The 12244-nt window shown below is 40.9% G+C and overlaps 2 protein-coding genes across 2 annotated transcripts; both read right to left on the bottom strand.

Annotated features, from left to right (window-relative positions):
* Nucleotides 1–511: 511 nt before the first annotated feature.
* On the bottom strand, nt 512–1743 carry LOC103718927 (putative UPF0496 protein 2). Its single transcript, XM_008807941.3, has one exon. The coding sequence runs from the start codon at nt 1698–1700 to the stop codon at nt 546–548; it is 1155 nt and encodes a 384-aa protein (XP_008806163.1). The 5' UTR covers nt 1701–1743; the 3' UTR covers nt 512–545.
* A 4249-nt stretch (nt 1744–5992) lies between these two features.
* On the bottom strand, nt 5993–11979 carry LOC103718903. The gene is made up of 5 exons (XM_008807911.4): nt 11651–11979; nt 7504–7622; nt 6725–6782; nt 6516–6593; nt 5993–6436 (listed from the first exon to the last, which is right to left on the bottom strand). Exons 1-5 carry the CDS (start codon nt 11826–11828, stop codon nt 6243–6245), a joined length of 627 nt encoding a protein of 208 aa, XP_008806133.1. The 5' UTR covers nt 11829–11979; the 3' UTR covers nt 5993–6242.
* Nucleotides 11980–12244: the final 265 nt, after the last annotated feature.

Below are 12244 nucleotides of genomic sequence, written 5' to 3'. Positions count from 1 at the left end.
AAAAAGACTAACTCATATAGAAGCAAGCCAGACACTAGAGGCCCAGTTTTTGGTTGTAGACGAGTTATCAAGGGAATAAGGTATCTTATTCTTGTGATAACAGAGGACTAATATCTTTATTAAATCCACTACTGATTATGATTTCACCGAGAGGGCAGAATCATTTCTCATTCAACTTCTTTTTCATTTATATTGTGGATGAACCAAAATCAAACTTATTTCAAGTAAACAATGCATGAAATCAAAGAAAAAAACAAATCACACACACACACACACACACACACACATATCTTTATATATCATATACATCTAGAATAATCTCATTCAATCGTTATCCATGGCTAGATAGAAAACAAGCAGCAGAACTGTGAATGAGACCAACTCAACTCAAAGAATGGTAATATTTTATATAGCCTAATGAAAGAGTGACTGATCCCTCAGCATGGCAACTTCAGAGAACAAGTTCCTCACCATATCCTCGTAAAACTTTATATTAGCAGATATAGAAAGAAAAAATGGAAGAAAAGAAAGAGTCATCTATAGCTCTACGACGTTGCTGCCGGTGGCGGCGCAGCTCCACCCATCATCTCCTGCGCCACCATCCTCCTGCTTCTATTAATAGTAATCAAGCACAAGTAGACGTGCTCCTCGAGCTCGTCGAGCTGCCCCGCCAGCTCTTCCTTCCCTCCCTCCAACTCCCTCGCCGCCTCCCTCACCAGCGGCCGCTCCCGATTCCTCAGCACCAGCCTCGCCACGTCCCGCCCGTGCTCTACCTCGTCGTGCGCCCGCCGCACCATCCGGCTCACCGTATCTAAATCCCTCCCCACTATGTACGCCCCCTTCGCCGCTGAATCCACCTGCGCTCCGACTCTCTTTAGATGACTCTTCCCTGCCATCCTCCCCCACATCGACCTCGCCGCCGCCCCCGGCCCTGCCACCACCGCCGGCGCCGCCACCGCCGCCAGTCCAATCCCGACCACCGTATGCACTGCGATCACCAATGCTGCCACCATCGCAGCCCCGCATGCGCCGATTAGGATGACGCCGGACGCCTTCTTCGCTGCTCGGATAAGCTTTGCCCACCTGGCGATCCTCCGGTTGGCCGTCGTAAGCCGGTCGACTAACGAGCCGTAGCAGGCGTGCACATGGCGGAAATGAGCCAAATTTTCAGGGGAGAGGGGGTTGTCGAGCTCCACATGAGACTTGAGCTTGGCGAAGGCGGTGCAATTGCTGTCAAGGCGAGCGCGGGCTAATTTCAGTAGGAGGCGGCGGATGGAGCGGTGGTGGGAGCGAGCGCGGTCGATGGAGGCGAGAAGAGTCGTGCACGCGGCGCAGGCCTCATAGGTGGTGTCGAAGTAGTCGAGGAGAAGAGAATGGACGTGGAAGTGAGCGACGCCATCGCCGGCACTGGCGGTGGCGGCGAGGAGCGACTCTTGGCTGGGCTCGAGGAGGAACTCAGAGAGGTGAGCGTAGCAACGATAGGAGAGAGGAGAGGAGTGGGAACTCCGGCGATCCTTCACCTCTTCTGCTTGGCCTTCTTGATGACCGTGGGATGGGGAGGGGGAGGAGATGGTTCGCCTCAGCTGGTGGTGGACTTTGGCCCACATGTCGACGAAGGACTTGGTGCGAAAGGCGTTGGAGTACTCCTCGTCGACGCTGAAGGTGGTGTGGGCCGTGTTGTTATCTCCGCTCGTCGCCATGGCGAGCTCGTCCCCTGTGGGAAATGAAGAAGAGAAGAGAGATGAGGAAGTAAGGAAGCGATAATTTCGATAACTTTAGTAGTGTATAAGAAATGGCCTAGTGTGTTACTTGGGGAAAAAGTAAGACAAAAGCAAGAAGACAAGGCTTCCTGTTAACAAGAAATGTGTTTGTTTTTACTTAAAGATAATTCTATAGAGAATATATAGGAGGAAATCAGTCTCCAAATCCTTATCTTGATCTAATTATATTTCCTTTTCTTCTTCATGACATTTTCTTTTCATCTTCACGGTGAAAAAGGAGAAAGATAAATAGAAGCAGAAGAAGGAAGACACCTTATTATATATTTCTCTTTTAGTTTAATTACTAAATCTCATGCACGATGAAAAAAGAGCATCACATCTTCCGTAAATTTTTAAGAGTTATCAATATCATGGCGCCATCACCATCAAAAGCATTAAATTAACAAACTTGGATGTAGCCTAGGTAACTTATTCACAAAAAAATTGCTCCAAAAAAAAAAAAGAAGTCTAAAGATTATGCGACAGACTCGGTACAAGATGAAGGAAAATTATGGGACGTAGATGGACTCACCAGTACTGGATGACGAGTTCTTGCATCTGGTGTTTGAAGAAGAAGACGACATCAACTTGGTCCACATCTATATTTTTATCGTCTAACAAAATGACCTCGATCCTTTGGCTAGAACTTTTCTTGTTGCTCGAGCCCCTTCTATTAGATCTATACGTAGTTATGTAAGCAATATATTTATAGCTTCATGGCTTCAGCTTGCACCATTGAGGGAGGATACAAGGAGTCTTGACCTCTCTAAGAAGGATGAAGAAGATGGGGGCCGGAGGAGGGGTGGATAGCTCTTTCTTATAAGGCAAGGGAGAAGAGAGAGATGAGGCGGCCAAAAACACCACGGCCCTCTGGTTGACACGTCATGGAGGGGGAGGCTCCCACCCCACGCGCCTCGATTTGCCGCGCCTCGATCCTACGGTTTGCCGCGGTATCTTCCAGCAAGCCAACCTCGAGTGAGAGTGCCACAAGCACACGCCAACTTAAACTTCTTGCCACCTTTTTTCTCTCTTTCTCTCTTCCCCCTTCTCACACTTTCCCTTCTACCCTTTCACCGGTTCATCACCACCCCGTTAGCCCAATTCCTCTTGAACCAAGCCTCATGTATATTCCTAGAAGGGCATGTGTATAGTCCTTATTGTTTACAAGTTTTCTTGAGCCAAGCCTCATGTATTTTCCAAGAAGGGCATGTGTATACTCTTTATTGTTTACAAGGCATCTTGAGCCAAGCCTCATGTATTTTCCCAGAAGGGCATGCGTGCGTATACTCCCTATTATCTACAAGGGGCCAAACAAGGTCTAATAATAGGGTCTGAAACGGAGCTCGCGTGAGGTATACATGCCATCCACCTCCAATGCTAGCATGATACTACTACCAACATTTAATCATAGTATTATGCCAAAAATGGTCGGTTAATTAGTTTATAGTGAAAAATGTTATGAGATATATATAACCCCATTAATGATATCTACATCACTTCTTTATTAATTTATTTTTTTTTCCTCCACATGGAAAATTTTATGTATCTAAGATGACAAATAGAAAAAAAATATTGTTCAAGATTTTAATAGAATTATATCTGAAAATTTCGGTTCACCAACTCAAGCAACATGCATTGTTCCTGTAGAGCATGTGCATCTTACTTATGGATTGATGATAGATGCAAAACAAGGAAATCTTAAGTGTAGGCTTACTATTGAGTTTCTAGTGAAACTAACCAATGAATTCATGGCACATAGAAAAGGGAAGAGGATTTACACATTATTGATCCAAAAGGATATTATATAGTTATTACACAATTTGACTTTGGATCCTTGCAGTGCACGTTTTGCATTGTAAAGAACTATGCATGCTCAGATAGCCGCCATATCGCTCATCTTAAAAATGGTGGGGCTCTTGCATAATTTAATTCTCTACCTCACATGCATATTTAGCATCCTAACATAATTCTCTCCATTTTTCATATAAGCAATAAACTTATATTTCTAAAATGAGTAATGTGGCAGCTATCCAAGTGTACATAGTTCTCCGTTGTGCGGAATGTGCATGATAGAGAATCTAGATTTTATGCAATTTAAGCTAATGCCAACTAGGGGCCAGTTAAAAAGATTTCCCTGTCATTGTAGTCATGTTTGGACTTTAGTGGCATACCAATTTTCATTAATAAGAATTAGTATATGAAATGGCATGTAATAATTAAAGCAGCAAGTCCTCTAAGAACCAAGTGCACCCCCCCCCCCCCCCTAAAAAAAAAAACTTGAAAACACACACACATAAAATAAAAGAAAGACAAAAAAAACTAGATGGTAATCTGTTTTCATTTAAAACTAATCACTGTTCGATGTTTGGAGGAGGTCTAAAGTTGTGCAACCAATAAATAGTTGCCATGTATCCCTAATATAGGAATTTTATTGATATTCATATACTTCTTATATTTAGTTTTTCTTGTTTTCTACTTTCAATATTTTATTGTGATATCTTTGTGTATAATTTTTCATTATATGCCAAATATCATTTCATTTTATAAATATGTTTCTTTACTTTTTTAATCTTGTGACATTTTTATTTTATTGATTTAATTATGTTGTCAAACTTATGCAATTATAAGTTCTATGTTTTTTGCAGAGTTTTTCTTACTTTACTTTAACTTATTTTATTTTAATTTCCCTCATTTGATCCATATCCTTCTAATATTTTTTTTTGTCTATTTTGTTGTTTTCTATTGTATTTCTTTGATTGGTTTCGAGTAATTAATCCAGCTGTAAGATTTAAACTCAAAAAGAAAGAAGAGAAAAAACTGGGACGTGGGGATTTTCAAGGACCCTCTACCTCAGCACGGGTCTGTTGCTTCCATAACCCCAGATGCCTCATCTCCACCATGAAAAGTCATCCATGTCATTGTCGCGGAAGACTGCCATTCATGACTTGCCATGTTGCGTTTGGATGGAAAAGTGAGGCTATTAGTTGTGATAGTTCAATATTTCAATACAAACTAAATGGTGTGCAAAATAGGATTGCAAATGTGTATCCTTGGAAGGAAAACATTTAAGGCAGCAGAAGCAAAATTGAAATATTGTAGCATCCGTGCATAGTAGACCTTACAATTTATGAAATTGCATGTCTAAGCATCCGTGATGGTTTTGTCTTGATAAGAATGTCATGGTCCTTCGCATAAAACCCGAGCCTATTCAACCTAGGAAACACCCTTTCGCTTTAGAGTGCACTTAACCACAAGTCCATCCCTTATTCCTGGGCGCCCACGATGCCAATATATCCAAACTACTCACGCTTCAATCCCTTAATTAACAATCTGAATATATAAATCAAACCTCAATAATTCTTTATAACTTGCAATCATTTTGTAGCACACGAGACGCCTGGGCATCCAAGAGCAAAGTCGAGTTCCCTAAGAAACGGGTTTCGTGCCACGGCTAATAATGGAGGAGAAAGAGTTGGTGGTCACAAGTTTCGCTATGCTCCGTTCTCGCATGCGTCATATTCCAGTGTTCTTCGTGATTTAACAATTGGACGGTCTAAGATTAGCCGGGTAAATGAGTTGATGGCTGCGGTGCGGGATAGAGACCGTTATGGCGGGGAGGTGAAAGGGATGGATGGTCCGCCGAGATTTGGACGCGATATCCCAAGGAATATGAAGACTGGGCCGCTGTTGGCTGCATGCAACTCGTGCTGGATATGATGGCCGGGATAACGACTGGCCACGCAGGAAGCCTAATCCGTGGTATATTATACGTCTTAGGAGAAATTAGCTGTGTAAATATAAAATATATAAATAAATCTATCTTATTCTTAGCTTAAATTTTTGGGATAAGTCCTGATTTCAATATAATATCAGAGCAGAGATTCTAAGTTCGAATCTTGTTTCCGCATTCTTTAACTTTATTATTAAAAAATTTTACATGTTGGACCATTCATCAAAAGAAAAGTTCAACCCACATGTAAAAAAAAGTATAAAAAAATATAAAATATATAAAAAAATCTACCTCTTCCGATTTACTTAATCTTTTGAAACAAATGTTTATTTCAACAAGCTGCAAGGGCGAGCATCTTACGTTTATCAAGCTGGGTTGTTGCACTTGTCATGTAAACCAAGATTAAGCAGAGTTGAGACACGCTCTTTTTGCAAGCCTAAGATGTTACTTGGCAACTTGAGTACGACACTGTGACCAAATTTTGATACTGTTTTACATAGAATTACTCTCTGTAACTCTTTCAAAGTAACTAAGAATTATATTTTTTTGGAGTTTCTGCACCAGGATAATGATTTTATGACTCAGTTTACAAGCAGAAGATAGCTCTGCATTTTAGAAAGTTGACATTTGGAGGGTTACAGGAAAGAAACATGGTGGGGGGAAGCTGAGATGGGATAACGGTTGGCAAAAATCTTGAGTTAGGCTCTGCTACAAAATATAAAATTTACACAACATACCGCCGATCGCATATATTACAGAGGCAGAAGCAACACAGGACAGGGAATGAACTCTGCCAACAAATTTCCATCAACATGCTTTGAATGGATTGCTTCCATGCTTAAGACTACTAGATCCAAGTTCAAATCATCGGCAACCTCGCCTATAATAGCAGTTGGCATCTTTCCATCTCCGAGCCTCTCCATCAAACCAAATTCCTTAAAGCCACCTGACAAAGAATGAAAGGACCTCAATCAGGTAATGCTGGTTCTGACTGACTGCTGGAAGGAGGACAAAACAAAACCGACCTTCTGAAAGGTGCCTTCTGATACTAGATAATTGAGTGTCATGCTCTGGGATCGACTCTTTCGGCTTATCGTCAATAACTGCAGGGAAGATCAAATTCTATATCTCATGAATTCTTTCATTCAAAGGTGTATCTCACCAAAACAATTTTACACAGCTCGCGTGCATATTTTCAGTAAAGCAGTTGGAATTGAAAATTCAGTAAGCATACCAACAACCGTGATGTCTGCTCCGTACTTTTTAGCCAGAGCAGTGGTGGTTGCTGCAGCCTGCCGAAAAGACAAAATTTTATCAAAGAAAATAAAACACAAAAAAGAAAACTGCTAAGAAATGTTTAAGGCTCTAAAATGGAAGGTAATGTATCATCGAGCAAGAGAATTATCCTCAAATATCTGGACCGTTTGGTCACTAGATTTTAGAACAAAAACAGAATTTCTAAAACTTATGTTAGGTCAGATGTTGGACTGGTGTTTAGGTCAACCAGGTATCTAGTAAAACCCAAAATTGAAAATAAGTTTCCTTCGATCTTACATCCCGCCTTGAAGACCAAATCATCCATTCTCAACCATATCCTCCCATCTCAAGGAATATCTCAATCAGAAGAGCCATTTATAGCATAGGTATGATTTCCTCTTTTCTTCCTCTTCTCATCCACTTCCTCTAGATCTTGTCCTCTTCCTACATCTGCCCCTAGGTCCCCTACTCTCCCTCCCTTTCCTCTCGTCCTCCACCCTAACCTCCCTTCCTCCTCCTCCTCCTCCTCTTCCCACTTCGTCAGCCTGCTTGTCCTCTGCACTCCACCTCCCCCATTCACCTCCCAGCTTGTTCCTCCCTCATCCACCATCCCTCCCACCCCTCCTCTTCACCTTTAAACTGCGCTATCCTATTCCCCTCCATCCATAGAAAAGAAAAGTTGTTCATATTTTGCCTAAACAAGCATTGATGCCATGGTAGATGGGTATATCAAGGACTGCAAGAAATAGAAAGGACCTGTCTTGTTCCTTCTGAGAGGTAAGGGTTCCGGTCAGCAATTGGAAGAAGCACATGTTTGACCATTGTGAAAGCATCTACACCCAAAGTGCTTCCAGATTCATGCATCTCTGCCCTTGCTGAAAAGGTCAGAAACGAAGGTTTTAGCTTTAAACCACATTGATATAACCATACCAGCATCTATTCCAGGTTATCGATGGGCTTGCCATTACAGTTCACTTGGAGGTACCTACTTTTTCTTCTTTATTTTATTTATTAACCAGTTAAACAAATTCTTTACCAAATAAGTATAAAGAAAACAAATGCAATCCAGAAGGCAAGAAGAGTTCAGACAGAAGCCATCCCGTCTAATTCATCTCCTAGAGAGCAAATGCATTAAATTAGAGGACCACAGAAAGCATGGCAATAACAAAAACAACCTCAAGAGCATGATATAAGATGACCACCACCATAAATCTCTTATAGCTTTAATACAAACTCTATAAAGGTATTCAACTTCAAACAAATAGATGTTCAAGGACGGACCGACAAGAAAAGAAAACAAAATGAAAAGAACTAAACTACCTTATATCCCATGTTCTAGACCGTTTAGACTAAGAAATGGCGGACGAAAGACAACAAAGTAATCTATTTCTTTACTCACAAGATTAGCAAAGAGATCCCAACTACTTACCTAACTAGAAAGAAGAAATGGAGGAAGTATAACGATCATCCATATCCATACCCTACTGGCTCGAATACACCACAGTAATGCCAATCATATCATCTCCCCCCCCCCCCAAAAGTATATGAAGCTTATATTTGTAACATGTGAGCATAAGGTCAGCGGAACCATCCCGAACCAGATGGTTCCTCCTGTTCTGAGCCGTACCGGTGGCTCACTGGTACGATTTCGGCAATAGAAACGAGATGTGTTGCCGGAGCCAGAGCCGAAGGAGGAAAAAGAAAGCAAGTGAGGGAGGGAGAGGGAGAGGGAGAGAGAGAGGTGGCGGACTTCACTTAAAAATTCTTAAATTTTTTAGCCGCGACCAAATCCTTGTTTCGTTCGAAACAGAAAAACCGACCACGGCCTCGCCCCCCGCAGCCTCCGCTGCCCCCCCGCGGCCCTCCATCAGCATTTGCCACCCTCCACAAGCCTCTCTCCTTCTCTCTCTTTTCCTCTCTCCTATGGTATCGTGCCCTCGTCGTTACAGACCTGGCATGGCCCATATCAACTCGAGCCGCTGAGGAACTGGTATAGTGCCCGATATCGGTTCCTCCGACCTTATGTGAGCATGTAAAAAACAATCAAATGAAATACATTATTACCACAATATGACCTATTTATTAAGTAATTTTTCACCTTAAATAGTATTACACACACTTCAGGGGAACAAATACCTAGTGATTAGTACCATAGAAAAATTTCTGATTCTTGTAGGACATTGTGGCCTATAAAGGTATCCAAACAGGACCCACGTGTATATCCATTCCTCCTTGTATGTAAGGTTCAAGTTTCCAAAAAAACACCATCTTAAGCTTGATCCTACCGCTAGGGTAAGGACCTCATGGAATTCATTCACTGACAGTTTATGGCACACACACCCCCAAAGCACGACAATTGTGAATTTGATGGACATACCCTCGCTGAACATGTTGCATTCCAACGGACAAGATACATGATAATGTTTCTGTGTGGTCTGAATAAACGAGTCCTATTATTGAAAAAGAAAAACTTTTTCTTTAAGGATGGCTTTTAAAAAATCTTTCTAAAAGAATGGCTTTAAATAAAATTCTTTTTCTATCTTGCAATAGAAAAAGAAGTATCTGCCGAACAGCAGAGCCAACTAATGCTCCAACAAAAATTACACAGAACTTCTAAGCATTCACATTCACTTATATATATTCATCTCTCTCTCTCTCTCTCTCTCCATTCTTTTGTATAATAAAATAAATTATTAGATGATACGCTAGGCTGTCTCTTGAGCATAAATTATGATTAGGGCTTCATCATCATTCTTTCTAGCAATAAAATAACATCGTTTGATTTAGTTTTACTAGTTGTCATGCCAATTTCCATGAGGCCGATTGAAACTTCTATCTCATGAAAGCTATAAGTGGAACAAGAGCAGAAACTAGAACAAGACTCGATGAAATGCAAAACAAACAAATTTGTTCCATACAGGTCATATGGCATAATCCGTGAACTCCCCTTCCATGTTATGTATGAGTCCATCTGTGTATATATACCCCACGATACCTTCTGAATATCAGAAAACACTGCGAGAAAGCTTAAGCTCGATCCTTGCTGTAGCCCTACCTCAGGTATTGCACCTCAGTGAAAAATTTGTTTCCAATACTGAGGTTTCTGAAATTCATAACACAGATTATAAATACTGCGGCTCGATTAAGGTACTTTAAGCATAAATTGATATGATCATTTATACAATTATTGCCCCCATACAAACAAGATACTAGTATTTGTCTTAGCAATACAACTATTATTATTGGAATATGATGTACCTAGTACAACAGCATTTTCTTCAAACACACATGCTTCTAGGAGCATTATTTCCCTGCTCCTGTAATCAAATTCACAGAGACTCCCTCTTTTTGTTTGTCCAACTATAAGTCTGTCAATCACAAACTCATTCTTCTTTCCGTATCTATGTAAAAAGGGAGAGGAAAAAAAAAAGAACTAATTTCTGCTCCTGGATACATGTAAATTTTTCCTCTATGACACCCATTAGATTACCCCTCATGGTAATCTACAATACCTTCATTCCAACAAAACCATGTTTCAATTATTTCTTTTCTCATAAAATTTCTACCGGTTTCCTATGAGAGAAGTACCTTCATGGATAACCTATCTTGTACCATGCCACAGCAGTTTCCAAAGATGGTCATCACTGTTCAATCTTCCACACCAACTTCATGATATGAATAAACAACATTTGATGCAATCTCAGGATACATCATTCTTGTTGTTAAGGATAAATAGCATAATGCTTCTCTACCAGTCATCAGCATTTTCCTTGTTCATTCAATATATCTAAGATTGCCGCTTAACCAATCACCTTTAATAGCAAAATCAATGTCATTATTCTTCTGCTTCTAAAACCTCGCCACCTTGAAGCATTTCCAAATCTTATCTAAGACAATATCCTGAAACAAACAAAATAAAAAAACAGTTTTCTGAATTGACCAGTGGTAGTCTGGCAGATGTCTAAGACAATATCTTTAATCTAGCTGTACAATCAGTTGACAACTTATGTAAAATAAGAAAAATCTGGCTTCATTTTGATATTTGTTTATCTTTTATCTAGTAGCACCATCACTCGACAACTTATGGACCATATTACCAAGACCCTTTGATCTACCTCAAAGTACCCCCAACTCAACCCTCAGAAATGGGTACTGGTGTGCTACTTGGGTAAGGATCCAAAAGACTAAACTCTTAAAGATTACAAGGATCCGACACTGAGACACATACCAGCATCTGATACTCATACCAAGTCCTCGTGACAGTTTATGTGTTTTATGACATGACTCAACAATTAACAGAAATTGGTCTCTATCTTCTACTACCGGACCATTATCAACTAAAATTACAACATCCGTAATTACGAAGCACCTAAAAGATCTATATCCATTATTTTCCTGTTCTTCATCGTAGCCACGGTTGAAAACATTATACATACACATAGGCATACACATACACATACACATATACATACATATCCATATACATATACATATAATCCACTAAAAAGGAAAAGCTAAACTCCTTGGTTATGTATAGCATTAAGGCTAGCAAAGACCTTTTTTTTTCCTTTTTGATGGAAAAGGGGGGCAAAAATGCCACCCAGAAGAGCTAGCAAAGATTCAATCAAGAAACACTTTGCCTCAAGCCTCAAACTTGGGCATCCACCACAACATTAAACAAGGGGAAAAAAGGAGCAAATAAAGTCTCTAATAATCCTTAAGCGCGAGAGAAATACTACAAAAACTTAAACATGCCACAAGCGACTAATGATCAAAATGATTACCCTCGAGCTATAGCCTAGCCATCCATGGATCAAGAATACCAGTAATAGAGAAACTAATATCCAACCCATGTACTAGAAGGCAATGCAATGGACTGTAAAATAGAAAGATTAGCTGATACCTCCGCACCGGCCTCTTCGGGAGGTGGAGAAGGGGTTGACCCTCTTCGCCCAGAAAGGAGGGGGATGGGAAGAAGAGAGGGAGAAAGAAAGACGATTTATAGGCATCGATGGTGACCAAGGATCGGCAGGGTTCAGGCGAGGCAGAGGCAAGCGAGGCAGAGAGCAAGCGAGAGCCATGCAGAGATTTCGAAACCCCTCTTCTTCTATCTTCTCTTCCTCTCAGAGAGAGAAAGAAAGAGAGAGGATTAGAATGATTGGTGTTTTGGTTCTGGATTTCTTTTTTTATTGAGCAGACGACGCGAGCAGCTTCGAGAGGAGCAGAGATTGGCCTGATGAAAAAGGAAGCGAATTGACGCGAAGAGAAGCGACTAATACTGGAGACCACTAACGGGCTGGCCCAGCCCAAAGTTCTTGGTTGGGCTAGATTGGAATCTGCTGTAAACCAAGCTTGGAGTCCATGGCCTCTCATCAATCCGGCCTCCACCCATTTTTTTAGCTTGATAGCCTCCACGGAGAGTTGCCGAACTATTGTCGGCAAGCACTAGCCAAAATTAAAAAAATATAATAACAGAAAAAAAAACTTAATCAGGTCA

This window comes from Phoenix dactylifera, unplaced genomic scaffold (genome assembly GCF_009389715.1).
Source record: "Phoenix dactylifera cultivar Barhee BC4 unplaced genomic scaffold, palm_55x_up_171113_PBpolish2nd_filt_p 000254F, whole genome shotgun sequence".
NCBI lineage: Eukaryota > Viridiplantae > Streptophyta > Magnoliopsida > Arecales > Arecaceae > Phoenix > Phoenix dactylifera.
Note: the sequence above shows the minus strand (reverse complement) of the source record. Positions and strands in the feature narration are given on the sequence as shown.

What these genes read in the sequence shown, in the direction of transcription:
- LOC103718927 (XM_008807941.3), bottom strand. Translation starts at nt 1,700, where the DNA reads ATGGCGACGAGCGGAGATAACAACACGGCCCACACCACCTTCAGCGTC.
- LOC103718903 (XM_008807911.4), bottom strand. Translation starts at nt 11,828, where the DNA reads ATGGCTCTCGCTTGCTCTCTGCCTCGCTTGCCTCTGCCTCGCCTGAAC. An exon ending in TCTCAGAAGGAACAAGACAG is followed by an intron (nt 6,783 to 7,503) that starts GTCCTTTCTATT and finishes TCTTTTCGGCAG; the next exon opens with GCTGCAGCAACCACCACTGC. An exon ending in CAGAAGGCACCTTTCAGAAG is followed by an intron (nt 6,437 to 6,515) that starts GTCGGTTTTGTT and finishes ATTCTTTGTCAG; the next exon opens with GTGGCTTTAAGGAATTTGGT.